Source organism: Pipra filicauda, unplaced genomic scaffold (genome assembly GCF_003945595.2).
Source record: "Pipra filicauda isolate LSUMZ 115617 unplaced genomic scaffold, ASM394559v2 scaffold128_size5466820_pilon, whole genome shotgun sequence".
NCBI classification, from domain to species: domain Eukaryota; kingdom Metazoa; phylum Chordata; class Aves; order Passeriformes; family Pipridae; genus Pipra; species Pipra filicauda.
Genome location: NW_024103751.1, coordinates 313,052 through 340,814, shown reverse-complemented (window position 1 = coordinate 340,814; position 27,763 = coordinate 313,052). Strand labels below are relative to the sequence as shown.

The following is a 27,763-nucleotide window of genomic DNA, read 5'->3' as shown; positions in this document are numbered from 1 at the left end:
TTGGGCAAAGCCGGAGCGAGCGGCGGCTCTTACCCTCCCCCCCCTTCCTCTCCCCCCGGCACCTCCTCCCTTTATTTTTTTCTTTTTTTTTTTTTTTTCCCCCCCGTCCTTTAAATTTTATTTTATTTTTTTTTTGGGGGTGCAATTTTTTTAATTTTAATTTTCTCGCAGCGGGCGGAGGCGCGGCCGGCGCATCCCCCCGCGGGAGGCGGCGGGACCCGCGGCCCCAGCGCGGAGACTGGCGCATGCCACGACCCGCCTCGGCCCCGCTGCCCCCCGCCGCTGCCCCCCGCCGCCGCCGCACCCCGGCTGCCGGCCCCTTCATGCTCGGCGGACGACATGCCCGTTTTGTAGCCGGGGGCCCCTCCTCTCGTCCCGCATGTTCAGGACCAAACGCTCGGTGCTCGTCCGGCGGCTCTGGCGGAGCCGCGCGCCCGGCGGCGAGGAGGAGGAGGAGGCGGCGGCGGGCGAGCCCGGCGCGGCGGCGGCGGGGGCCGAGCCCCGGGCGCACCTGGGCGGGGGTCGCGGGTGCTGCCCGGGCAAGGCGGCCCGCGGCGGGCGGGCGGCGGCGGGCGCGGAGGCGGAACTGAAGGCGCTGACCCACGCCGTGCTGAAGCGGCTGAAGGAGCGGCAGCTGGAGGGGCTGCTGCACGCCGTGGAGTCCCGCGGCGGGGCGCGGACCCCCTGCCTGCTGCTGCCCGCCAAGGCCGACTCGCGGCTGGGGCAGCACTGGTACCCGCTGCCGGTGCTGCTCTGCAAGGTGTTCCGCTGGCCCGACCTCCGCCACTGCTCAGAAGTGAAGCGGTTATGTTGCTGTGAATCCTACGGCAAGGCTCACCCCGAGCTCGTCTGCTGCAACCCGCACCACCTCAGCCGGCTCTGCGAGCTAGGTACGGGCGGCGGGGAGGGATGGCAGGGGGTGTGCTGGGGATGCAGGGGGGGATGGAGGGGCTGCAGAGGTGCTAGGGGGTGGAGGAATTAACAGGGGTGTAAGGGATGGCGGGTATGCAGGAATATAGGGGGTGCAAGGGATGGAGGGCATAAAAGTACAGGGGTTGGAGAGAATGAAGGGGTGCAGGGGCTAGAGGTGTGCAGGTGATGGAGGGATTGCGGGAATATAGGGGATACAGGGATGCAGGGGTATAGGAAATACAGAGTTGCAGGGGATGGAGGTGATGCAGGAGTATAAGGGTGCAGGGGATGGAGGGGATTCAGGGATATAGAGGTACAGGGTCTCAGGGGAGGGACGGGATGCAGGGATACAGGGGATGGAGGACATACAGGGGTGCAGGGGCTAGAGGTGTGCAGGAGATGGAAGGGTTGCAGGGGATGCATGTGTGAAGGGGATACAGGAACGCATGGGTGCAGCCCCACTCACCTCCCAGCCCACTAAACATTTTTTTTTCCTCCTGGAAAAAAAACCAAAACAAACCAAACAAAAAACCAACCAAAACCCCCCAAACAACTCACAAACGACAAAGCCCATCGCACACGCACAAAACCTTTCCACTGCCGTGGTTTATGTGTTTCTTCTGTATTTAGGGGAGGGGGTGCCCCCCCCCCCCTTCCCCATCGGCGCCCCCCTCCCCTCCCGGGGGCCCCGGCGCTGCCTCCCCGCCGTCCCCGCGCGGTGCCGGGGGATTAGGGGCCGGGCGGCCCCGGCGCTGCCGCGGCTCCGCCGAGCCAAGGAGGCCCCGATCAGACAGCCCGAGCGGCAGATAGCAGGGAGACTGGCGCCAGACGGACCCTTTTGTTTATCTGACAGCTAAATATCAAGGCAATCACCGCCTCGCTGCCCTGCCTCCAACCCCCAGAGCTAAGACAAACAGTTTTGCTAAAAGAATGCCACTGTTATCATAAGTTCCTATCTTTTTTCCTTTTTTTTTTTTTTTCTTTCTCATGGCTCTGCCTTTATTTTCTCTGTACTTTTCTAATTCCAGAGTCTCCCCCTCCACCCTACTCCAGATATCCAATGGATTTTCTCAAACCAACTGGTAAGTGGACTTTTTTTCAATACAGATAAAAAGAGATAAAAAAAGGGAAAACAGACTCTTTCTCAGGGAAAACAGTGTCCTGACTTTGTCATGCATTTCGTTTTTGGCTGCTTTAGTGCTTCTGTGCCTCTTGCTACCCCTGGAAGAATTAACATATAATTTATCTAAGCCACCCTGTGCACAAAGTAGGATTTTAAAACTCTGGCAGGAAACTCCAAGAGGGATTGCAATGCGGCACAGGCCTGTGCTGCTTGAGTCAGCCAGGAAAACCATGAGCTCCAGTTGAAAATGGCAATGCTCCCGCACCCCTGGGCGAATTTTTAGGGATTTAGGTTGGGATCCAGCACAGCATCTCCATGATGCCTGGGAATCTCAATGAACCTTGACAGACTTGTTAGAAATCTTTCTGAGTTTTATAGAAGCTTAATCCTGCCTCATCAGGTTGGAAAAAAAAAAAAAAGAAACCCAGGAAAAGAGGTTGAAAAGTTTTTTTTTGTTGTTTGTTTTTTTTTTTTGTTTTTGTTTTTTTTTTTTTTTAATTTTTAGCACCACTCTTCATGCCTGTTGCTTGTAATTGAATGTCAGGGTGCCAGGGGAGAAGCCCATTTGAGGCTGGCACCAGCTCTTTTGCGGTTGTCTGCATAAACTCTTGGTTGGCAGCGAGCTCGCCGAGTGTGAGATAAATCAGGCTGGAAGGAGGAGAGGTGGGGAGAATCGGAAACGGGGCGGGGGGGGGGGGGGGGGGGGGAGCTCGGGAGGAGTAGCTCCTGGCTCCCTGAGGATTAGTGGATCTGGAGTGCTGGCTGGAGCACGGTGGTCTCTGTGGTCATGGCAGACAGGAGAGGCACGGCGGTGCAGGGAGGCAAAGGTAGAGGTATTTGTGAAGACCAATATCAGGTTATTTGTTTTGGGGTTTTTTTGGGCCAAAGAAACGGCTTTTATAAAATTACCTCTCTTCAGTTTCTTGCGACTAAAAGAAACCCCAACCCTGAAGCTGCTTTGCTACCTTTGTGGGGTCCCGTCCTGCCCACTGCTCCCTTGGAGGCTGTACTGTTCTTTTTCCCCCTCTGCAAACTCCTTAAGAACACAGATAAGTGTTCTTAAGTGTTACTTAAGTAAGTTACTGTGTTAGTTGTAAGTTAAGTGTTAGATAAGTGTTGCTGTGCCTCCTGGAAATAAGCAGAGCTGTTTAACAAACAATCGGGTTACAAGGCATGAGATATTTTGCCTTGGTGTAAAAAACAGGAGATAAAAGCTTATGAATGGAAGAGGGATACTGGGAGTAGGTTCAGCACTCCGGGCATGTGCCGGGGTGCAGAAGGGTTGTTCTGTAAGAGACTCTGAGAGTCTGCTGGGTCACAAAGTTTTGTGGGAGTTGGCATCATTTTGACTGCATCCCTGGAGTGGTCCCCCAAGATTTTCTCATTTCTGCCTTCATGGCCTTTTCACCCATTGATGATCCTGGCATGGGGTGCAAAGGGGTTTGGAGCTGCAGGAGTGAAGGGTTAAAGCTTGGTTTTGTTTTCCCGATGAAGATGTTTGGATAAATCTATTAGCAGCATTTAAACATCCAATCTGCCTCTGCCAGGATCTTATTTTCAGTTAGCCGAATGATATATTTATTCATTAGCAAGTGTTGACATAAGGTAGCAAAATGTGTGTAAACAGAAAAGCCGCAGAACATGAATGTGCCATTTCGAAAGGAAAAGTTATTCCTATCGGCCAATAGGAAGTGATTAACGCTGCCCATCGGAAGCACAGAAACAACTGGGTTACTCACCAAAAAGTCCTTTTTTTTTCCTTTTTGAAAGAAAAATCCCTTTGGCAGCTGAGGTCTGACTAACGGGGCTGCGACAGGCGCAAGCGGAGCCTGGGAGTCTGTTGTGGCAGGTGGGTTTTGCAAGCTCAGGGTTTCTCAGTGTTTCCTCTGCGGAGGGTTTCCCGTCCCAGCATTGGTGCCGTCTCCTGCGACAGTTCCCCAGCTGCTGTTGAGGATTGCTCGTCATGGGCTGGTTAGATGGGATGGGGAACAGTAGGTGACCGTGGGAAGGTGTGAGGATTTTTACCTGGCCGATGCACATCAGCTGTCTTCTCCCCGGGGATCTTGTGTGGGAACAGCCCTACATTTAGACTCTGGGGATGTTCATCCAGGAGGAGACTTCTGCTTTTCCATCAAGCGTGGTAGTGGTGATAAAAGTTTTTAAATGTCTAGTGCTAAGCCTTGTAAGTGATTCATATGGGCAGACAGGAAGGTAGCACCTGAACTGGTGATCATAGAATCAAATAATAGTTTGTGTTGGGAGAGACTCTAAAAGCCATCTGGTCCAGCCCTCCTGCAGTGATCGGGGACATCTTCGACTAGAACAGGTTCCTCACAGTCCTATCCAGCCTGACCTTGAAGGTTTCCAGGGATAGGGGGTCTCCCACCTTTGTGGGCAATCTGTGTCAATGCCTCACCACCCTCATGATAAACAGTTTCTTCCTTCTGTTTCCTCTAAATATCTTCTCTTCTAGTTAAAAACCCTTATGATGGGGATTAAATTGGGGGTTTTTTGGGTGATGGAGGCTGAGACAGGCTGTGTTGCAGGCTGGAGGAAAGCAGGGATGGACAGGGAGCTTGGAGTCTGTTGTAGGCAATGAAATGCCATGTCAGACTGTGTGTTGGTAGGGTAGATTTAGTGTTTGTGTCCTTGTAGACTGGAAAGATCTACCCTTGATGGTTGGGTTACCTGTGGGAAGGCTGAAGGTCAGGCTGACTTGCTTGGCCATAGAGTCCTAGAAGGGTTTGGGTTGGAAAGGACCTTAAAGCTCACCTTCTTCCACGTATGGACAACTTCCACTACACCAGGTTGCTCCAAGCCCTGTCCAAGCTGGCCTTGAACTTGCTGGGGATCGGGGAGGGCTTTCATCAAGGAGAGGACTTTTCCTTAAGAGGATGTTTGCAGGGATGGATGATGATGGCTTGCTCTGGAGGTGTGGGGCTGCTCAGCATTCCTGATGTCCCTACAGGAGCTGCCACTTGCAGCTGTGTTGAAAGCGAGATGGACAGTAGTGCCCTCAAATAATTCAGGCAGATTGTTGATTCATCATTAAGTGAGACAAGGGGCTGCAAGTGCTTCCATTGTGCCCCTGCGTGACTGGTCATGGTGGTGCTGGAGTATGAGAGTGCAGGAGACTCGCTGAGATGTCTTTGCAGAGCCAAATGCCCTCCTGTGGCATCAACTTTCAGGGGAGCTGGAGGTTTGGCAGCTTCCAGGAGCTATTTGAGACCTTGCAAGGTTGGGCTGGTGGCCACCAGGAATAATTGTACATCCCTGCAATGGTTTCGTACTCTGGGAAGGCAGCGTTGGGAGGAGATTGGTGTGCAGCAGGCTTGGATAAACCTCTGATCCTATGACCTGTATGGTGCTGAGGATAAAATGAGCCCTAGTACCCCTTACTAACAAGAGCCCTGGGCAGCTCTGAAGAAGAGTGCCAGGATGAATTCAGCCATGAGAGTCCTGCCTTTGGGCTTATCCCATACCTGACTGTCATGGTTGGTCTAGAGTTAAGGTGCATTAGCTCTGTGTTTTGTAAAGAGACTTCAGAGGGTGGTTCATAGATGAGGGGAACTGTCTGTTGGATAGTGGGACACAGGAAGGGAGCTGATGAAGTCATGAAAGCACATGCCCCTGTTGCTAGTGTTGTGCATTTTAAGTTGGGATAGGATTCTGTTCTGCAAATCCTGTCTGATGTGCTACCAGAGGACCTGGTCGTGTCTGATCCCTACAGCAAGAGAATGTGCAAAGGGCCAATTATGTTCCTTATCTGCAGGAACTCCTCGGGGAGCTGTAGCTGGGAGCAGAGGGAGCCCAGGGCAGGGCAGGGTGGTCCAGCCTGCATTTAAGAAAGCATCTGTAGTCCAAGCAGGTTGAAGCTATCCCAAGGTAATGGTGGGGAGAATCTTCTATCTAGACTAGAAAGGGTTAAAAGAAGTGGAAAACTTGTTTCTTTAAAGCATAGAAAGCAGGACAAGGCATTTAGGGAGCCAAGGCATTTAGAGAGCGTATGGTATACAGTGTTTCACAAGTAAGTCTATTTCCTGTCTCCCCTATTGTTTTCGGTTTGATTAAGTATATCCTGTTAAACTGTATATTCCTGTTAGGGCTTCTACTTCACTCTGATAAAATGAGGTTATGCAGACAGGAATTTCTTATTCACTGGGATTTCAGGGATGGGATCTGGAAGAATTGCTTTATCAGTAGGGAGAAAATCATCTCTGCTCTCCTGGTGGTGGCCCTCGCTTTGAGATACAGATGTGAGTGAAATGATGTCATTAGGGAGCCCAAATTTGATGAAACCTAAAGCCCCTAAGGACCAGAAAGTTGCATGAACTTTACAGGTCTTCTCAGGCTTGTCCTTGAGCTTGTAGTTCTGCATGGTAGTGACCAAGAAGCTGGAGTTTGCATGTAAGACCAGGAGATCAGTGTTGGCTTCTGACTTGTCACCTGGCGGAGCAGGCTTGGGATGGAAAGGTCCAGACCTTGAGCTCCAACAGCTCCACACATCAAGAGAAACCTCTAATGGAGCAGCCAATCTTACCCTGCCCTCTGACTGTGAGTGGAGTAGGTCCAGTTGCCCACCTGTCCCAGGAGCTGACAGCAAGATCTGTCAGAGCTGGCGGTGACAAAAATTGAGCATGGGAACGCAAACTTAGCCCGTTTGCCGCAAAAAGGCGGCGATGAGACGTTTCCCTTTCGGTTCCCGTTTTGGTGAGTTACAGGTGTCGACTAAATCGGGTGCATAAAGCCATGATTTAAGCATTTTTGGAAGCTCGCTTACATCAGGACGGTGACAACCTTGATCTCCTTACCCGGTGACGGGGCCGGAGAGGTGGCAGCCAGCCTGTAATTTCTGCCGGTCTATAATCAGCGTTGGCTGGCGATGAAGCACAGCCTTGACTGAGACAACGAGTTAGGGTGGATGCTTCTTGATGAACTACTGTCTCTGTGCGGACAATTAGTAATCGCTTCCTGCTAAGCCCTTTGGAATGTGTGTTCTGCTTGCGGCGATGCTGGGAGCCTTCAAAGAACCACCTATATACTGATTATTCTTTTTTTTTTTTTTCCCTTTTCCTCTGCTCCAGCAGATTGTCCAGACTCTGTGCCTTCCTCCACTGAAACAGGGGGAACTAATTGTCTAGCCCCTGGGGGGCTTTCAGGTAAGACATCTCTTGTTGTCCTTAATCTTGGCTGTGGGTTGCATTGACTGGGGGTCCCGAGGGAAGGCGAAATGGTGCTGGGGGGGGTTTGGGAATGTGTGTCACTGAGAAAGGTGTGCTCGAAGGGGAAGTTGGGTTTCACTTCGGTGGCAGCTGTGTACGTCTTGTGCAGAGGATGTGTTGAAATCCCAGGTGAGGTTCTCCTTTGAATTCCAGCCTTATGGCTCCATTCATTTTTGGACTGAGGCAGGAGGAGGTGTGCTGGGGAAGGCTAAGTGATGTTGACTGACTGTTCATTTGGATATGTGGATTATGGGAGTAGATGTACTTTTAGGAAGGATTCAATGTCAGGGTCTCCTTGACTTGGTGGTGGTGGTGGTGACATCTCTTGTCTCTGGGATGAGAACCATGCTTGGACTTTGCTCCAGGTAAGGCCACCAGCATCTTGCACCTGATGCACAAGGGTCATAGTGCCCAGGGAGGAAAGGTGGTTCTGTTTCATGCAGAGATTATTGCAGAGGGAGTTGGTGATCCTTGTGGATCCCTTCCAACTTGATATATTCTACCATCACCCATTTGCCATCTCCTTCAGCCTGCAGGTGCTGTTACACAGTGCAGGGCTGGAAGGCACCCCTCTTTCCTCACCCTTCTTGGGCTTTTCATAGAAATACAGAATGGTTTGGGTTGGAAAGGACCTTATAAAGGTCATCTAGTCCAACTCCCAACCGCTTTTCCAAAGTGTGATATCTCCAACGCTGCATGTCCCATTCCGGATTGGACAGCTTCGTGGCTGGGCTCTGTCTCCACCAGCATTAAAGTGTCTGAAACCCTGTACCTGCAAGTACTTGCTGATGTTTGAAGGTGCTTCCCTTTGTGGTGATGTCTCCTTGATTTATGATTTATTCATCGCCCTGAAACTGGAATTCAGAAGTAGGTCGGCGGCGGCCGCACGCGCGCGTGCATCTGCCCCTGCCTCTCTCCAGGAATTGCGTTTGGTGTGGATGTCTTTAAGTGAGCCTTGTTTGTTTTTTTTTGGGTGTAATATATACCCTGTCTGTTATTTGAGAGGGGAGCATATTGTTTGTTCAAAGGCCCTAATGAGAATTAATCAAACGAAGGGGGAGAGGGAACAGAGAAGCTTTTAATTCAGAAGACTTTGGGGTTTTTTTTTTGTTTGCTATTGGAGCCTAGAGCTTCAGGGAATTAAAAAAAAAAAAAAGAGACTGTGGAAAGAAAAGACAAGAAGCAAAACAACACAATAAATAAGGATGTTGTTAGATCTTTTTTTTTTTCCTTTTTCCTCCTGAAATACACCCATTGCAGAGGGGAGGAGAGAGTTCAGTTCCACAGGATACCACATGAAATAAGCAGAGGAAGTACTCGCTTTTAAAAGGGGGCTTTCTGTAAGGTTCAGCCTTTTGATAACATCTCGTCTGGCTGCTCTGCTCTCGAAGGGGAGGTGGGGGCTTGGACTGCAGGAAATAACATGGCTCGTTCCTGGTGCCTCCTAAAGGGCCATGGAAGGGGACCTCTAGCTCCTTAATTGAGCTCCTTCCCCCAGTGAAAGCACATTTCCACCTGAAAATACATTTTTTACTTACTTTATTATATTGTTATTATTTCACTGGATTTTCTTTTTTTTTTTTTTTTTTTTTTTTTGTCTCTCTTATCAAAGGTTCCCCCCTCTCCCCAAGCCTGGAAACAGAACCTTTTACGATCATTAACCGCTCTTTTTTTCCTCCCCAAATGTAATTGTAGCCATTTAGTTTAATGAGGAGCTGATAGGAGAGTTGGCTCATGAAGGGATACGGTTAGCTACCCAAGCCCTGAAACAAAGCCGAATGCCTCCACATGAAAGAGCATTTGTTTTGAATTTGCTCTGATTTACTGGCATCTCCCTTCTGCGTGCAGAAGTGCAGAGCTGAAAATTCCCAACTGGAGGGACCGAGTCAAGAAAGGAAAATAAACGCACTTTGCAACAATCCTCCAAAGCTCACTTTCTCCTCCTTTTTTTTCCCTACCCCCTCCTGCATATTTTAGTTAGCAGGAGAGCGTGTTTGAAGGGGGCTTTAATGAGTTATTGGCAGGGTACACGACCCGCTATTCGGCTTGGTCTTACCTATGTTTGGGCAGATGGGGATGGGTGATGCCGGGTGGAGAGTCCAGCATCCCTCATCCCCTCCAGAACTGCACAGGTTGGATTTGCAGCTCTTTGATGAAAGGATGGCTTAAGAAAAGAAAAAAAAACCAAACATTTTGGTAGTTTGGAAACTGTACTGGGTGGCAGAGGAGAAAGACATCATGGTGGGTGGTGGTGGGTTCCTGTAGCGCTGCAGGCTTTGGCCATCAGTGACGGGCTGTGGATGCTGCTGTAGCAGTGGAGATCAAGGTCAGTAGACCTGCTTTGATGTCTTGAAGTTGGAAGAGCAGGATATAGCAAGGAAGACTGCTCTCAGCCCTGAGAATTTGGGAATGGGGACAGCCAGGGGTTTGCAGCCCCTCTGGCAGGGAAACCACATGGGGGGGTTGAGGGGGTGGTGGCAAGGGGAGCATTAAAGGGGCTCAAAGCAAGAGCCCCTTGCAGCTCTCTATGAGGATCCTTTGATGATGAGGAGTCTCAGATGCAGCCCCCACCGGGGTCTGTCTCTTTCTGGAGGCTGAAGGCAGTTTTGTTGATGGATACCAGAGGCGCTGGAGGATGTGGTGGGGGAAGGGGAGCGGCGTGGCCGGGGAGATGTACGGGGAGTGTTTCCCCTTTGTGATAACTGATCTGAGCTGCTCCTTTCCTCCCTCCTTCTTCTCTCTGTTCTCCTTCCTGACCCAGGAATGCAATATTGGGCAGTCCTTCACACCGTGCTTGGTGTCCTCTTCTCATCCCACCTCTGCCCTCTCTTCCCCCGCCATCCCCTTCTCCAGCTGACGGACCCTGCGCTTTCCCTGAGGCACTGAATCTCACTTATGTGTTCTTGCCTTTATTTTTTTTCTTATATCATCTTTATTTTTGTCGGTGGTCAGTCTGTGGGTAGGGCAGGACTCCTCGCTCACGTTATCTCCCACTGACATGGCTGTGCTCGGGTATTACCAGCCAGATCCTCTCTGTCCTCAGTGTGGTTAAAGAGCAAAAATATCCCATTTGAGATAAAAATAATTCCTGTAAATGGGAGACAGAGGGTGGTTTTCCTGTATTTTGAGCTGACTTGTTCTCAGCAGATGTGTTTGGTTATGACTTCTTTCAAACAAGCAAAGCTATGCTTGGAGAGCCTGGAGGTGGCTGGCCCGTGGTCCAGTGGCATTGGATTGGTGGGAGTGAAATTCCTGTGGGACCCATGGAGAAGCTCTGCTCCAAGGGTAGAAGTGAGCAGATAGTGTTTGATGGTGTTGGTGCTGGGTCTCCATGAAGTGTAATCCCCCAGCCCTGGACATCTCTGTCTTGACTCCTGTGTGGTGTGGGACTAGTGGCTCTTGGGTGATGGGAGGTTGTGGTGTCCATGGTGGGCGAGAGGGTGACTCTCCAGCAGGACAGGTGAATAGTGCTGGATCTGCTGGCAAAGCAAAGCTCTCCAAGAAGCTCAGAGCTTGTCATCAGAGAGGGAAAGCAAGATGAGCTGACTTGTGTCCTCACCGCCTCCACTGCTCTTTTATTTATAGAGGTTGTTCCTAAAATACCAAACCCGAGAGTTTGCCCAGATTTTGGCCCAATCCTGTTCACTTGCCCAGACTCTGGAACTGCCCCAGGGTTTCCAAGAGCCAGTGTATGTTGAGTGATGATGCTTGGTGAACACTGGACCAAGGCTCTGCAAGGCTTGAGGCTGGGAGACCTGCAAGGCGCTTCTGCAGCAGGCACAGACTCAGTTTCTCCCCCCCAGCTCCACACCAAAAAGATGGGGAAAAGACCTCCATAGACTGGAAAAGCATCAGCATCGCTCCCTGCTGTGGGACCTTGTCTGGTTTAAGGGACCTCTTGGCTGATTGACATTTCATTCCAAAATTGCGGACAGGCCGGGAATGTTTCACTATGCCTCTGATCCCTGCTGGTATCTGCTCACCAGGGAAGAAGCACCTTGTCCAAATCCGGAGCTATTTGCCCCCCGAAGTGGCTCCCCACTGCTTTCCCCCCGCCCATGTAAACAGGATCCTGAGCTGTTCCTCTGCCAGAGTCCTGCCTGTGTTTTCCCATTCCCCCTACCTCTCTCTCCTACAGAGTTTATAACCTCCTGTGAAATGCCTTTATTTACAAATTGGCATCCTATTATAATCTGAAATTGAGACTTCTTCCTGTGGAACTAGGATTGTATATTTGTCCCAGGGATAAACAATTGCTTGGGAATTTTTTTTTCTTTAAGTCACTTATTTTTGGTTTATTTTTGAGCTTGTGTCGTTGTAATCTTTTTTTTTTTTATTTGCTTTGAGCTTCTCGGGGCGTTGCACTCTTTCCTTCCCAGCCTCGTTGGAGACACGGCTCCCCCCTCCCCCATACCCCCTTGCCTACCTAAAAACCACCGTCCTGTCCTGGAAAGGACAAGGTTATCAGGGGTTAACGCCAGGATGACAGCACTGGAGCCTCTGGAGCAGAGCAGGCTGCCTGCCAGACTAGGAGCCTCCCGGCTCGCCTCGCACATCATCTGACCGTGGCCGACTGGGAGGAGGGAGCCGGCGCTTGGCATCGGCCCCGGGCTCTTGGCTTGGCCACCCGCTCCGGTTCCTTGAGCCCCGTGAGGGCTCTTTTTTTTTTTTTTTAAGGGGGTTCTCACCCTGTGGGGACCCCCCTGGGACACGGCCAGGATAGTCCCTGTGCTGCCGCGGGGATGCAGGGGGCATCCTCCTCGCAGCTCCGCGCGTTTTGCTGGACAAAATCCTTCCAAAGCAAATAGAATCCATTTAATAATTACTTTTAAGTGCTCCAGAGCCTCTTGAGCCTTTCCTAGATACTCTTCTATGATGTGTTTTATAAAGACATGGTGGCAGAGGTGCTCCCCCCATTAGGTACTGGTTATTTCAGTCCATACCCGTACAGCTCCATTAAATGCATTTTTCCAGATGCCGATTGATTTTCCCAACCTTTGGAACAGCTGATGATAAAATGCAGAAGAAGACCCCGCAACCAGAATCCACCATGGTGGGGGATGGTGGTGTGGACCAATGATGGGGACTGTGAGGGGAACAATGGCATTTTAATCCCTGTACGTGGCACTTTTTAGGGAGTAACGAGGGCGCAAAGGAGAATTTTGGAAGTTAGGTGTCAATCCAAACCGTGCCCTGCTCGCAGTGGCCGCCCCGATGAGCGCCGGCAACTTGATCATTGGGGACATTTAAGACTCGATGGGACAAAAACACTCGTAGAGGAGCAGCCCCGGGCTGGCAGGGATTCGGGCTGCATCGTTTCCATCCCTGCTGTCTGCCAGTGGGTATCACTTACACTAGAGGAACCAGTAACATTATCCACATGCATTTCCCCGCCACCGGCATGGGGGGATGCCTATTTCGAACGGCGGCGGCCAAGACCGTAAACCTCCATGCTGGCTTGAAACGGGGTACACCCCATTTTGGGGCGCACAGGAAGAACACTGTGTGCAAGGACCCGCTCCTCAGCCCTCGCTTTGCTCCGGCAGGGCCACAGGCTGGGCAGGTGGGTGGGTGCCAGCCCCACCGCCGTCCCCCGCCGGCGTGAATGACCCACGCCGCAGCCTGGCCGCCTGCCTACTGTCACAAAGGAGCTTCCTTTCCAGTTTATTTTCAGCGCCGAGATATTATTAACCGCCGAGGCACGGTCTCTGCTCTAGCCGCCCTTGCTTTTTGCCTGAATCGCTTTGTTTTCGCCCCCCGCCTCGGCGTGCCGGCGCGGCCCCGGTGCCGCCGGGGTACCGGCTGCGTCACGGCTGCTGTTGAGGAACAGAGGGCACGGAGGAGCGGGAGGCCTGATCCTGCTCGGGGCTGAGGTCGGGCGAGGAAAGGAGCTCTCGGCGGCTCGAAGGATTTCCGCCTGCTGTCTTTGGATTAGCCCCTGGGTTCTCTCTCTCTCTCTCTCTCTCTCTCTCTCTCTCCCCCTCTCTCCCTCTCTCTCTCTTTTTTTTTTTTTTATTCTTCAACTTCTTTTAATAAAGGCAGCGTCTTGGGTGTTGCCATCTGCTTCTTCCTCTGCAGGTTATTTTATTTCACGTCTGTTCTGTTTTATTATTTTGTTGCTTTTTTTAGTTCTTCTATTTCTTCTTTTTTCTTCTTTTTCCTTCTGTTTTCCTTCTTTTTCTTCTTCTTTTTCTCCTTTTTCTCCTTCATTTTCTCCTACTTTTTTTCTTTCCTCCTTCTTCCTTCTTCTTTTTCTTCTTATACTTGTTTTCCTTCTTCTTCCTGTTTTTCCTCTTATTCTTGTTTTCCTTCTTTTTATATTTTCCTTTGTAATGCAAGAAAAAAAACTTTTGTGGGCAGGCATTGCAGGGATTTTCCATCCCCATCCAGGGAAGGGTGGGGGCTCGGGTCCCCTGTGCACAAACCTACTGTGAGAGTTACCCTTGGGGGGGATCTTTGCCCATGGTCTCAAGTCATGGGTTCCAAAAAGCTTTTTCCAGGGGGTTTTGTGCTGTTGGGGATGTGATGTGGTGTTTGCTAGCAGATGACCCTACTCTCTTCTTTCTTTTTGCTTTTCTTTTTTATTAATTTTTCTCTTGTTTTTTTTTCCTCTCCCCTCTTTTGGGTTACCATTCAAATGTGTGATGATAACTTTCACCCTGTTAATTAACAGGAAACATTGGGACAAGACAGGAAATTACATCAGTCTTTTATGAGGAAAGAGCCAAGAAAAAAAAATGCACGAAAACATAGTTATTAGTGAAAGGAAAGAAAGTGCCAGGGGAGGAGGAGAAAGAAGGAGAAAAAAAGGGAGGAAAAAACATCCCATAGGCCCTGCTTTTCCGAGGGAGGCTGCTCCAGCACTTGATTTTATTTTTATTGTATTGAAAAATATTTGACTAGAAGGGTCACCTTTGCTTGAGTGCGACGCTCTGGCTTCCCTGGCTTCCCAAGGAATCTTTTTTTTTTTTATTTTCATGCTTTTTCTCAGCTTCCTTCCCCAAACTGTGAGGCCTAGGAAGCTCTTGGCGGGAGACTAATTTTGGTTTGGCTGCTCAGCCCTTCAAATTGGTCCCCACCCAGTGTCATTATCTTGGTTTTAACTTGCAAGGGGAAAAGAAAAAAATAAAAAAAACCACCCTGTAAGAGCTGGCTCAGCCCTTCTCTACCCTTTTAACCTCACTGAATAAAAAAACCATACTGACTTCAGCCTCCCCGGCTGGATTGTGCTGGCAGTGCTGAAGCACCGTGGGATGGTTGCAGGAGGTCCTGGTGATGCTCTTGTGATACTTCTCTGTGTGTGATGGCTGCTACCTGGCTCTGTGGTCCTTCCTCATCCTCCCTCAGGGATGAAGTGAGATCCCTGGTGGGGTGCTGAGGTTTGGCAAGCCACCTTTGGGGTGAAGTCCTGGCTCCCTTGGGCTTTCCTGGCTTTTCCTTGAATACCTGGGCAGGTGGAAAGGCAAATTTTGCCATCATGAATAATTCATAACAGCTGGGGGCTCTTAACCCTTGTTGCAAATATGTAGCTATAGATATACATCATAAGAGAGACTGTAGATGGTTAAATATTCAGCAAAATCTGTTCAGCCTATTTGTATAGGTTAATGTATATGGAGATAATATAGTCAATATACTATATATATAATTATACAGGATATATTCAGTATATAATGAATATATTCAATATATTCATTGTATATTGGACAGATTCCATATTTGTGTAGAATTCTATGTTATACATATATAGGTTAAATAGATTTTGTTTGTTAGAACCAGACCTGCATCAATAAGTGCTGGCTTTGTGTTGGAGAAACGGGGCGGTTGGGAAGGTAGTGGAAGCTCAAACATCTGTGGCTTTTGAAAGTGGTGAAGTTGACTCTGGATCCAATAATTTTTGGAAACCTATGGGTTGAATTTAGGGATGATAAAAATTACCGGGCATCAGTGGCGAGGAGGAGGTCCCTCCATGGCGGGTGATGCAAAATAATACCAGAGGCGTTATGTGTCTGTTCACACGCTGGTGTGCAAGGTGGGGTTTTGAGTGGAAAAGCAGGGAAAATGGCAAAATAGTCGAGAAACTAAACCCTGAGATGAGGTCCTGCTCGCCCATGTGGGATGGCTGTCAGTGACCCTGTGGCTGGGCTCCGACAGCACCTTCCCAGGCAGAGCGGACGGAGTAAATAACTCCATAAAGTCATTCTTCGAGCAGGAATCAAATAACAGGAGTTTTATTTGGAAAAGGAGCTGGGAGCCTGAAGTTACATCACTGCGTTTGAAGTGATGAATTCATTTACTTTGGAAGCCAGGCTGAGACTTCTTAGCTCACGATAAGGAACAAACCCATAAATCATAGGCAGAGGCCTGTAGTTTTCCTGTTCTTTGTCACAGCCAAGCATCGAAAATGTATCCTGGGTGTCAAGAGCAAGAAGCCTTGGCTCACCTGAGATGTTGCACTGGGGAAGCTGGTGTGGTGCTGGGTGTGCCAAGCCTCAGATCCCCTGGGCTTTATCCCTGTGGGAAGGTGCTGCTGGGTCTCAGTGATGCCTGAATCCCTTGGGTTTTGTCCCCATGGGAGGATGCTGGTGACACACCAAATCCCCTGAGCTTTGTCCCCATGGGTGGATGCTGCTGGTTGTTGGTGATGCCCAACTTCTCTGGGCTTTGTCCCCGTGGGTGGATTCTGCTCGTTGCTGGTGACAGCACAAATCCCCTGAGCTTTGTCCCCATGGGAGGATGGTTCTGGGTGGTGGCACCCCGATGATGACATGGTCCCCTCCTGGGACCCTGCTCTGCTGTTACCACCAAAACTGGGGTGAGATGAGCCACGAGGAGCTTTTTGGTGTTTTTTTTTTTTAATCTGGGTGCTGCCAACCTGCCCTGTTTTATAGCCTGGGGCAAACCTCTGCCGGCCTCCGTCTGTGAGAAGGGGGTGCCAGCTCCGCCAGAGTGCCGGGAGGGTTAATTACTTAATGAATATAATATTCTCTATAATTGCTATGCGTTATTAATCCAGAGCAAAGTGAGAGGCGAGGGGAGGGGTGTGTGCGTGGCCAGGCTTGTGAACTCCGTCCCAATGCCGTCCGTCCCGTCTGTCCATCCCACACGTCCATCCTGCGCTTGCCCCCTGCGCGGGTCGGGGCTGGTGCTGTCCGTCTGTCCGTCCCTGGGTGGTGACCCTGCCTGTACTCCAGCGTGCTTTTCGCCTGCTCTTAGGAATAGGCGTGATTAGATTATGAAGGCAGACAGAAGTAATGATTAACTTTTTCAGTCTGCCTGCTGTCTCCAGTCTGGCGCTGGGTGTTTTTTTTTCCCCCTAAGTAGGCCCTGGCCCCGCGTCGACAGGGTATTAGGTTGTAAAGAAAGCCAGGAGGAATGAAGGCAAGTGAGGGAGGGGAAAGAGGAGGGAGGGAGCCTTTTCCATCGGATCCGGGACTGGAATTTATTGGCAGGAATGCAGTAAATGCTCCAAATGCCAGCCCAGCTAAACAGTTTTCATAATTGTTATGGAGCAGGGCACGACGAGCGTGAAAAGGACTTTTGTTCCTACCCTGCTTTTTCCATGCGTTTACATCCCTGTGAGGGAGATGCTGCTCTGGGAAAAGGAGCTGGGGGAGGTGGGCTTTTTTTTTTTTTTTTTTTTTTTGCCGGGGTGAGAAACATATATTTACGTCTGTTTTCAGTCTTTGGTGAGAATTCTGGGTTGGTGTGCTGCAGGGAGAGGCTTTTTTTCAATACTGAAATGAGAACGGCAGCGATGCTGTGTCTGTGTCTGTATGGAATGCAGTTGGGGAGGGAAAGAAAAAATCCTAACACACATCTGTGTATTGGGTATCCCATTTGGAAATCCTAGACTGCTCTACTTCAGTTTTTATTAAGGTCTTTACAAGGTTTTTAACGTGTAACCCACATAGCTACATGTTGTCATTGGAGGGTTGTGGCTTTGGTGTGACTGTATCCCTACCCTCCTCAGGGCATCACCAGATACTGAGTGACCCTATTTGCAACAGTGGAGCTTTATTTTTAAACTACCAAAGCTTTTTAAGGCCATCCTCTAAACTCGAGCTTGGTGGCTGCTTTGAGGGGGTCAGTGATGCCATGGCTGGCGTGGCCAGCTGGTGGCCTCTGGTGGCTTCAGTGTCTGTGGATTTATCCAGGAAAGGTGATGGGCAGGATGCTGCCACAGGAGCCTCCAGCACAACCCAAGTCGGGAAAGATATTTTGGCAAGCTCACCTCGCATCTGATTTGCATCGCTGTAAGTCAGGATCCCTTTGTGTGCTGGTTTCTCTTTCTCAGAAGTTTTCTGGTTGAGATCTGGGTTGGGTATGGGTGGAGAAGAGGTGTGTCTTTGGTAGCTACTGCGGCTGAAGCATGGAGGTGGCTGCTCCTCTCTGTGAGCTGGGGCTGGTGCCATCCTTGAGTCACTTGGGGCTCCCATGGCATCATCTCATGAGCACTGGCTCGGGCTTCCTGTATTTTCCAGAGGAGCCTCTCGTCTGATTTGTTATGAAAGTGAGATTATTCCAGGTTGCTCTCAAGGAAGGGGAGGAGGTTGGAGGGTGCACAGGGCAGTGGAGCACCGTGCAGCACCTCCCGAGCCAGCAAGTCCTCCCACCAGCGTGGGAGAACAGCAACAGGGACACATGCAGCGAAAATAGCATTTCTAGGGGTTTTCCACAAGGATCTGCATGCCCTTGTGGCTATTTGGATGGCCTAGGTTTCTTAAAAATCCCATGGATGTTGGCAGGACCACTCTGGAAGGGTCTCCCCTCTTGAAGAATCCCTGTGTCCCACCCAACTGTTGGGCTGGAGCTTGGGGAAGGGATTCCCGTCCTACTGCTTTTTTGAAACAAGGGAAAAGTTTTCCCACACCTTTGAGGGGTGCAGAAGGAGAGGCAGATAAAGACAGTTCTTTAAATTAAAACTTCAAAAATAATTAGGCTGACTGTATACTAAACAACAGCAAAGAGGCCCATTTACTGTAAATATTATGAATGGATTTGGCTGGCTTCTTCATCCCCACCCTTCCTCTAAGGCTTTTCTCTGAGCTGAGTCGAAATTCGGCCTTCAGACAGCACGATACTCTATAATTTGCATGGCTGATGAGGCCTGAAGCCTGGTACGGAGGAAACTGGAGTCAGCTGGCTCCTCTAACCACTGGAGACAGGCAGACAGGCATTTTTGGTGTGTGCCTGTGTGTTTCCCGCCCCCCCCCCCCCCGTCCCACCTCCTTGTAGCTCCAACCTTGCTTGGCTTTTAAAGAGAATGGTCACAAAAAAAGGGTTTTTCTCTTCTGGAGTCATTTTTAGCCATGGTAATTGATTAATCACCGTAATTAGACAGGAACAGTGACTAATGGGATGTTTATGAATCAAATTTCTGGTTTGGTGGACTCCATGAACTCAGCAGTTTCACTTGGGTTCTTTCTTTGCTGTCCTACAATGCAGGGAACATTGATCACCCCATATTTTTCAAACTTGAACACCTCTCCTGATTCAGCCTTGGTGTCTGCCATGCTGGTGTGTGCTCTGTGTGCAACATTCTTAGAGGGCTCCTTTCTCACTTTACTTTCTTGATTTTATTGTCCCATCCCTGAATTAACCCTCAAAAGGTCAGGGCTGGGTTCCAGGCTGGGAGAAAGTTGGCTCAAGATGCCACCAAGCTGGGGTGGGAGCCTGAGGGGATGTCCTCAGGGGTGAGTCATCTCTACCCACCATCTCACCTGACCTCATTTTTGTCCTGATTTCACAAGGGGGTTTCCCAGCTGTGGTGAAGGTCATGGAAGTTCTTGGTTGGGTCACCTGGGGACTGAGTGGAGCACTCCTGAACTTGTAGGTGGCCACTGAGTCAAATCTGAGCCAAAGCCCCAGAAATATTGGGGAATAAGAGACTCCTTCCCCTGGTGGCTTCTGCCATGTTTTGTCCTCTTTGTCCTCATTGAACTCGCCCTTAGACAACATCAGCAAACTGAAGTCTTGTGGGGAAACTCAGGTGGATGTTTATTTTCGTGCAAGGTTGACTGATTTTGCAAGGAGCCAGGAACCATTTGAGTGATTGGGTGGACAACTTGTTAATAAATTAAAGAAATAATCTTAAGGCTCTTTAGCCTGCCTGACTACGGTATATGCTGAGTAATAAGAGCTGCCTAATTAGGCATAGACACAAATTTATGGTCTAGCCTGTCAATCTGCGGATTAAGGACTGCATAAGTACCTACTGACACGATGGGCTGTAATGGCTCCTAAAGAGATGTTATGGTCTATCGTGTCAATAATCCACAGATTAAAGGCTCCCTAAGTATGTGTTGACGTGACTGACTGTCTCAGCTCTTTGGGGGCTCTTGTGCTGGTGAGGTGGACGGACCCCACAGGCCACCTTGGGCGGTGGCATCCCTGCAGTAGGTAAGGGTTTATTTTCTCTGCAAACAACAGGAGCTTAACACATAACCATCCCCTAAATTAGGCTTTCAGAAACCATCCCAGCCATCAAAATCAGGGGGTGGTGAGGAAGGTGAAGCTGTCTAGCCCTTGTGTGCAGGGAGATATAAAAGGTTTGGGGCAAACATTGCTGTGGGTGGTGTCTCCAGAGTGCCCACAAACTCCGTTAAAGGCACAAAGACCCTTTTCTGCAGCAGGGTATATCCTTTAATTTGGATTTTTTTTTTCCCTTTGCTTTTGCAAAACATACCTGGAAATCTGGCTTTAAGTATTTTTCTTGGGGTTTCATTTGTTTTGTTTTGTCCGTTCACCCTGTAAATAACCTGAGATTTAACTTTTGGGTGCCCATTTTATTTTGTTTTGATGAGCGTGTCATGCTCTGCGTTCTCCTCACCCTGATGTTATGCCACTTCACTTCTCGAGTTAGGGCTGGGGGGGGGATGTGTTTTTCCCGAGATCCTACAAAATCAGCACTTTCCAATAATAGGAGGGGCAAAGCGGCAACCAGAGTGCCCGAGCTGTCCTGAAGACCGTCTGGAAGAGCATGACAACAACAAAACCTGTAAAAAATTCCAGGTTTTGTGTCTCCATCTCAAAGAGTAGGAGAAGACAGCGATCACGTCTCTGCCCCGGGCACACAGATGCCACTTAAGGTCAGCCAAGAGAGATTACCGGGTGTGAGACGTGCTGAGCTTGGTCTCAGCCCCAGCCCAGCCAGACAACACGTTGTGCTGACACCAGTCCAGCCCATTTTTTTTTAAGCACCGGTCGCCCTCCGTATGTGCAGGTGGATAAAGGGGGAAGGACTGTAATGTGTTCATCTGCTCCTCAGCAGGTGCCCACAGCACTTGTTTTCCAGCAGAAAGCTGTCTCCTGGAAAGCTTGGCAGGGATCTCTCCGGGTCTCTGGGGTCCTCAACATGATAAGGGTGTGGAGCTGCTGGAGCGAGTCCAGAGGAGGCCACAGAGATGCTCCAAGGGCTGGAGCCCCTCTGCTCTGGAGCCAGGCTGGGACAGCTGGGGGGGTTCACCTGGAGAAGAGAAGGCTCCAGGGAGACCTGAGAGCCCCTTCCAGGGCCTAAAGGGGCTCCAGGAGAGCTGGAGAGGGACTTGGGATCAAGGGCCTGGAGGGACAGGACAAGGGGGAATGGCTTCCCAGTGCCAGAGGGCAGGGTTAGATGGGATATTGGTGAGGAATTGCTGTCTGTGAGGGTGGTGAGGTCCTGGCCCAGCTTTCCCAGAGAAGTTGTGGCTGCCCCTGGATCCCTGGGAGTGTTGAAGGCCAGGTTGGACATGGCTTGGAGCAATCTGTTCTAGTGGAAGGTGTCTCTGCCCATGTCAGGGGGCTGGAATGAGATGGTCTTTAAAAGTCCTGTTCAACCCAAACCATTCTGTGATTCTGTGAAAATGAGAAGACTTTTGTTAGCAGTTCAGGGTAGATGCTACGATGGTGAGTGTTGCATTAGGGTTGATGTTTGATGGGGAAGCCAGACCCAGGGATCACAGAGGAATGAGGGAGAGGAGGGGGTGAGATGGTGAGTAGTTTAGGAAGAGCGTGAGAAGATGCTCGGGATCAAAACTGCCCTTTCAAAGAATAAATATATAAGTATATATATATTAGAAAAAGCATTCATACGTAGTTTGAAACAACTCTACAGTTGGGTAATTTTATTGGCCTCTAATCCTAATATCATTGATGAAAGATCCAGTTACAAGCATTTAAAAACCTCATCAGGAACACTGTTTAATTCCCATTTTCAGCAGTGAGTTGCTATTATTGCAGATACTGGTGACGATTTTGACAGCTCTTGGCTTGATCTGCTGGGGGCAGTCCTGGTGGCTGAGATAGCTCAGTGTGTGCTAAACTTGCTGTTTTCTTTCAAAGTCCGTTGATTGCAGGAAAACTTTTACCTATGTCAAAACAAAACAAGACAAAACACAAACAAAGGATCCCCAGCCCACCTCCCCTCCTTGTCCATGAACTTGGCCCTGTCACAAAGCTGAGATCCAAAAGGTGGACAGGAGCTATGTTGTTTTAGTTTATTACTATTATTTTTTAAATTCAGTTTTGCTAAAATGCTTTGGTTCTTTGTGAATTAAAAAAAAAAAACCAAACCACTTTTTCTTCCCAAATGCCTAATAAAACTGCTGGAGCTTGGAAAGAAAAACTGCAGATGACATGGCTTCATCATCTTAGAAGTGTTCATGTGATGGGGAGAAAAGCCACACCAGAAATTTCCTACCACTTCCAAGTGATGGGAGGTATGAGTCCTCCTGCCATGGCTTGGAAGAACCAAGTATGGGGTCTTTCTGTTAAACTCAGGTGTTTCCATGGTGTGAATCTCCCATACTCACCGTCCTCTGGACCCCATTGGTTTCAGCAGCTGTTAATTTTTTGGAGTTATTGCTTTGGTATCCAGTCCTCCAGGACTTCTGTATGGATGAAGCGTTTTCAGCAGCATCCCTGCCTGGAGTAGGATGATGCCCTGAGCCCACAGGCGGCATGGGCGCACCCCCCCAGTGTAGAGGCATCCTGGCTGTGGTCTCTTATTGAGCAATTTTGGGCAGCATTTGGTGTCCCTGAGGGTCAAGGCAAGTGGTGGGGAACCTCACAGCCTCTTGTGCTGATTGCCATGTTGGAAAGTAGCTGGGATGGTGCTTTTATGGAGGACAAAGGTTGCGTTGGCCAAGTCAGGGCAACCCCTCAGGAAAATTCAGGGAGGTGTGAAAAATACGGGAAAAAAAAGAGTTTTCCAGTGGGATTGAAATACTGTATAATATGGTTGTGCTGGGGCATCACTGGTGCTGAACCGTCTGCATCAGAATTACAAAAAATGTCACCCTAAGGACTTTGGGGTATCAAGTTACTGCCTTGACATCCCCCCTCTATCCCCCCTCTGTGAGGAACTGTTGTGGGTGGTTGTTCCCCGTCTACCCAACTATGAGTTGATCAATAAAACTAATTCCCTAAATTCCCGAGGGCGGACTCACTTCATTTTCAGTTATTTCTATACTATTATTTTTGCACAATAAGCTTGCACAACGTGCTGGGGTGGGGTGGGGGGAGCCTGGCAGAGCCCCGAGACAGGCTGCAGTGGGAACCATGGAAAATCCTAATAAACCCAGTTGATAGCAGCAAATGGAGGGGTGCTTAATAATGAAATAATAGCGCGGATGTTTATAGCATTAAACATTATCATTGTTTGCTGGAATATGGGAACACTCCCGGTTTGCTGGGAGTTTTCCAGGCATTTAGAAAGGGATGTGTTTGCTCCGAGTTGCTCGTAAAAACCATGCTTTTAACTCAAAACAGGGATCCCAAAGCGTTTGCAGCCGTTTGTGGGCTGTCGCACACGAGGGAGTCTTGAGGATGATGCGGCTGTGAATTTCCTGGGATCTGGGTTTTTGTGTGAGTTGGCAGAAAGCAGAGATGGGAGTTGGATGGTGGGTCCCTGCCATGACCCCAGGTTCCACGGGATGAACTGCGTTTTTGGGCAAAATCCTTCTATTTGCTTCATTTGCACACATCATTGCCACCAAAAAAAGCCTTTTAGGGGGAAAAAAAAGAAAAGTCTGTCACTGTAGGAAGCATCTCTGAGTCATTTTTTCCTTCTCTCCTGCCCGGGTGATGCCACTGGCATTTCCCACCCCTTTTCCTGGCGGATGCCAGAGCTGGGGAGGTGGGTGGGAGTGAGGAGGCTCTGATGGGGTCCCAACAACTGTGAAAAGCAGCTTTGGTGGTGGCTGGCAAGGAGGCCTGAGCCTGTTTATCCGAGCTCAGCCCTTATATTCTCATGGCTTTTTGACTAGACATCCAGTCAACAGCCGAAGCCCGCAAACGGAAGAGGCTCTGGCATATTTATACTGTGTGCTGGCATCAGCTCCTTAAAAAAAAAAAAATATCCCGGATTACCTAAGATTTGTCCTTGAGGTCTGGTCACCCCGTGTCATTGAAAAACCTAGTGGGATTCATTCATGAACTTCCAGCCCTCCATAAAGGCCTGTTCATTCATCGCCAAGGCAGTTTGCTATTTTTTTTTTTCCTTTTTTTTTTTCTTAAATGCTCTGGCAATTAACTCACTCTTTGTGAGTGGCAACGGGCTGGTTGTTAAGTGGTCTTCACCAATGCAAGCACAAATGACAGGTGAAAAAGTCCTTTTTTCACCCCCTGCTCCCTCCTGAAAGGGATGCTTTTATGTTAAAATAGGTAAAAACCTATAGGAATTTCAGCAGGGATTCAATGGCTGTTGCTCCAGAATTCCCTCAGCTGCTGTAAAACAAAACCCAAGAGGCTCTGAACATCACTGGCAGGCAGTCAGTGGGGAGGAGGGTGGTGGGTGGTCAGTGCAGATCCCCCTGGATGCAGGACCATCCTCCTCATGGATCTAGAAGCATCCTTCCCCTGGATCCAGCATCATCCTCTCCAAATTCCTCTGTCTCCCAGGCATCCCGCACCCCAGTTCCTCCATCTCCCAGGCGGGTGGTGGAAACTCCACCTTTGGGGGTATTTCCTGCCCCTCTGAGTGCACCTTTGGGTGGGGGGCACCCTATTTGGGTTAGTGGGGAAGAAACCCAAACTGCCCACCCTGTCCCTCCTCCTCCTCTGTCCCTGGTTCCAGCAGGATATAAAGTTGTCTACAACAAAGTCTTGTGAGGCACCAAAAAAGGGAGGTGGGAGGACAAACCAAGCTGCACCTTGACAGATGCTGTCCCAGGGGCTGCCCCACCACGACTGGAACCCTCACCCTGGTTTAACCTGGGAGCGAGGGTCCCTATTTTGAGGCAATACATGGCCAGGCCCATTTTTAGTAGCTGCCTCCAGCGACTGGAGAAATATTTTCCTCGCTGGCATAGAAATGAGGAAATTAAAAGTGTGTAGTTGTTTTCTTTCTTTCTTTCTTTTCTTTCTTTCTTTCTTTTTCTTTCTTTCTTTCTTTCTTTCTTTCTTTCTTTCTTTCTTTCTTTCTTTCTTTCTTTCTTTCTTTCTTTCTTTTCTTTCTTTCTTTCTTTCTTTTCTTTCTTTCTTTCTTTCTTTCTTTCTTTCTTTCTTTCTTTTTCTTTTCTTTCTTTCTTTTTCTTTCTTTCTTTCTTTATTTATTTCTTTTTCTTTCTTTCTTTCTCTCTTTCTTTTTTCTTTCTTTCTTTCTGTCTTTCTTTCTGTCTTTCTTTCTTTCTTTCTTTCTTTCTTTCTTTTTTTCTTTCTTTCTTTCTTTCTGTCTTTCTTTCTGTCTTTCTGTCTTTCTGTCTTTCTTAAAAGCACAGTGCAGGGCTTCAAACACAACTCGAGACGGGAGAAAAACGCCTGCGCTGAGGAAACGGGTTATTAATAGCAAAAAAATTGAGAAAACAGGGAAGCCAGCGTGTTGCCATGGGGAGGGAGAGAATTGAGGAGCCGCAGGGAGGGCTTTGGGTTGCTGGGTCACCCACCATCCCATCTCCCATGGTGCAGGGGATTATTTTGGTAGTGCTCACTAACTTGCATTCCCAGCTAGTTGTTTTTTTTTTTTTTTAATACAATTATAGAGATGAATAGTTCCCAGGTCTTAACATGCCTACTGAGGCTGGAAGGAATTACCCACTGAGCAGCGCCAGCCTGCTAGGGATCCTCCATAAGGAAAAGGGGCTTTCTCACATTTTTTCCCTCCTCCTCCCTTGCTTTTTACTCCTACATCATATCCTTGCTGCACACACAGGGTAGCTATTGGGAAGGAAGTTGAAAGAAGGGCTAAGGGAATTTAGTTCTAGGGTTTTTTTTGAGGTTTTTTAAGCCATTTTTGTTAATAAGTGTGAGATTTTTGGTTCCATCTATGTCTTGGTGCTTCCCATGAGTTAGAGTTTTGTCTGACATGTCCATCCTCTCCATCACCCAGGCTCTATATATGGGTAGGAAAAAGCCCCATGAACTGGGGGCAAGTTCCCATCCCCTCTGGTCCCATGGAGTGAACTTCAATGTGGTTGTCTTAGCAGCATCTCATGTTTTTTCTGTGTCTGTGAACAGTGGATCATTATTTATGGAAATTAATCCACCATTTGTTGGGTAAAAATAAGGGGCCTTAGTGTGTTTGGTCTTGATGGATGCTGTTAGCTGGAGCATCTCCCCTCCTTTTGGCACTGAAGATGGTCCTGGTGTTGGTGTGGGTGAGGGTGACTGCGCCTCATGGGCTGCTGGTATGTCTGAAGCCTCCTTTAAAGATGGACCTGGTGATTTAGGACCCATAAATCCAACTAAAGCTAGGCACTGGAACAGCACAGGAGTCCCCCAAACCTGGAAATGTTCTTGATAACATGACTTTTGGAAACAGAGGGTGTGCTGTGGATATTGGTTTGTGCATGGAGAGCACCATGAGGACATGGGCAGGGCAAGGTCCTGCTGTTTCTGCATCGCTTTTGGTTCATATTAACTCCCCTGGTGCTAAACTTCTCCTTTTTTTTTTTTTTTTTTTTTTGTTTTCTGTTTTTCTGTAGATTCTCAAGTTCTTCAGGAGCCAGGGGATAGGTCACACTGGTGTGTGGTGGCATACTGGGAAGAGAAGACGCGCGTGGGTCGGCTGTACTCTGTCCAAGAGCCCTCCCTGGATATCTTCTATGATCTACCTCAGGGGAATGGTTTCTGCCTCGGACAGCTCAACTCAGACAACAAAAGCCAACTGGTGCAGAAGGTCCGCAGCAAGATCGGCTACGGCATCCAGCTCACCAAGGAAGTGGACGGCGTGTGGGTGTACAACCGCAGCAGTTACCCCATCTTCATCAAGTCGGCCACACTGGACAACCCCGACTCCAGGACGTTGCTGGTTCACAAAGTGTTTCCGGGTTTTTCCATCAAGGCTTTTGACTACGAGAAGGCGTACAGCCTGCAGAGACCCAACGACCACGAGTTCATGCAGCAGCCGTGGACCGGATTTACCGTTCAGATCAGCTTTGTGAAAGGCTGGGGCCAGTGCTACACGAGACAGTTCATCAGCAGTTGCCCGTGCTGGTTGGAGGTTATTTTTAATAACCGATGACTCGAGACAGTGTGGACTCATGACATTTATACTACTTTGCTGCTACTATTTCCTTCTGAGTGCTTGCTTTTCATGCAAACTTTTTGGTTTTGTTTTGTTTTTTTTGTTTGTTACCCCTCTCTTCGTTTTGAGAAATAGCTTATGGAAAGATATTTTTTTTTTTTTTCTCGCCTTGGGGGTATTTTGATAAATATATCTATTTTTTAGAAGTGTGAATGACCAATGACTCAGAAGGGTGAGAGAAGGGTGCAAGGGGGATATCTAGAATCACATAAGATAATTATTTCACACCTTTGAAGGGGATCGACGGATTTGAAAGCCACTTGCTCTATGTTACAGCTCCTTCTCTTGGACAAATCAACAAGATACCTGTATTTTTTACGCACCACCTTCCCAACCCTGGTGACGGTGACACCGAGATCCCTTCCCCAGCGGTGCTAACCCTGCGTTGCCGCCGGAGGATGGTGCAAAACTTTCCCAACCGGGTCTTTTACCGACCCTTTTGAATTTTTATTGTATTTTTCTTGTTGCTGGGTTCGTGTCTTGTCACTGTGTTCATCCTTCCACTGCTTTTTCCGTGTGTTTTACGGCCGTGGATTTGATGCAAGGGGAGAAAACAACAGCGGAGGAGCTTCGCCCATGGCCCGTGCTTGGTAATTTCAGCTGAGATGTGAAGCGACAGAAGCCTAAGCCTAAAAAAAAAACCCAACCATAAAGCAAAACAAAAGAAAAAAAAAACAAATGGGGAAAACAAAAAGACAAAGTGTTCACCATAGTTGGTCTGTTGTAACCTGCTTAGATCAGGTTATCCAGGTACCACCTTATCTGGAAATGCAGTTGTGCTTTCATTTCTTCTTGAATTCATACACGAGTATGATACTTTTACACTGTTCTTAGCTCAATGAGCATGTTTAGACCTTAACATAAGCTATTTTTCTAAATATAAAGGTTTAATTGAACAAGAGAGCATTCTCATTGGATCTTTAGCATTGTAGTGCTTTCGAAATACACACACACACAAAAAAAAAAAGGACTCCTTAAAAAACCCTGAGATTTATTAAAGAA

At 48.8% G+C, this 27,763-nt stretch overlaps 1 protein-coding gene across 2 annotated transcripts; it reads left to right on the top strand.

The window, feature by feature from the left end:
- Window positions 1–164: 164 nt before the first annotated feature.
- On the top strand, window positions 165–27,763 carry SMAD7 (SMAD family member 7). 2 transcript variants are annotated; one of them, XM_027724326.2, is made up of 4 exons: window positions 165–890; window positions 1,941–1,994; window positions 7,123–7,194; window positions 26,160–27,763. In XM_027724326.2, the coding sequence occupies exons 1-4, from the start codon at window positions 380–382 to the stop codon at window positions 26,696–26,698; spliced, it is 1,176 nt and encodes a 391-aa protein (XP_027580127.1). In that variant the 5' UTR covers window positions 165–379; the 3' UTR covers window positions 26,699–27,763. The 2 variants fall into 2 exon arrangements, with proteins under 2 accessions (XP_027580127.1, XP_027580126.1); XM_027724325.2 differs by having other exon boundaries at window positions 7,120–7,194.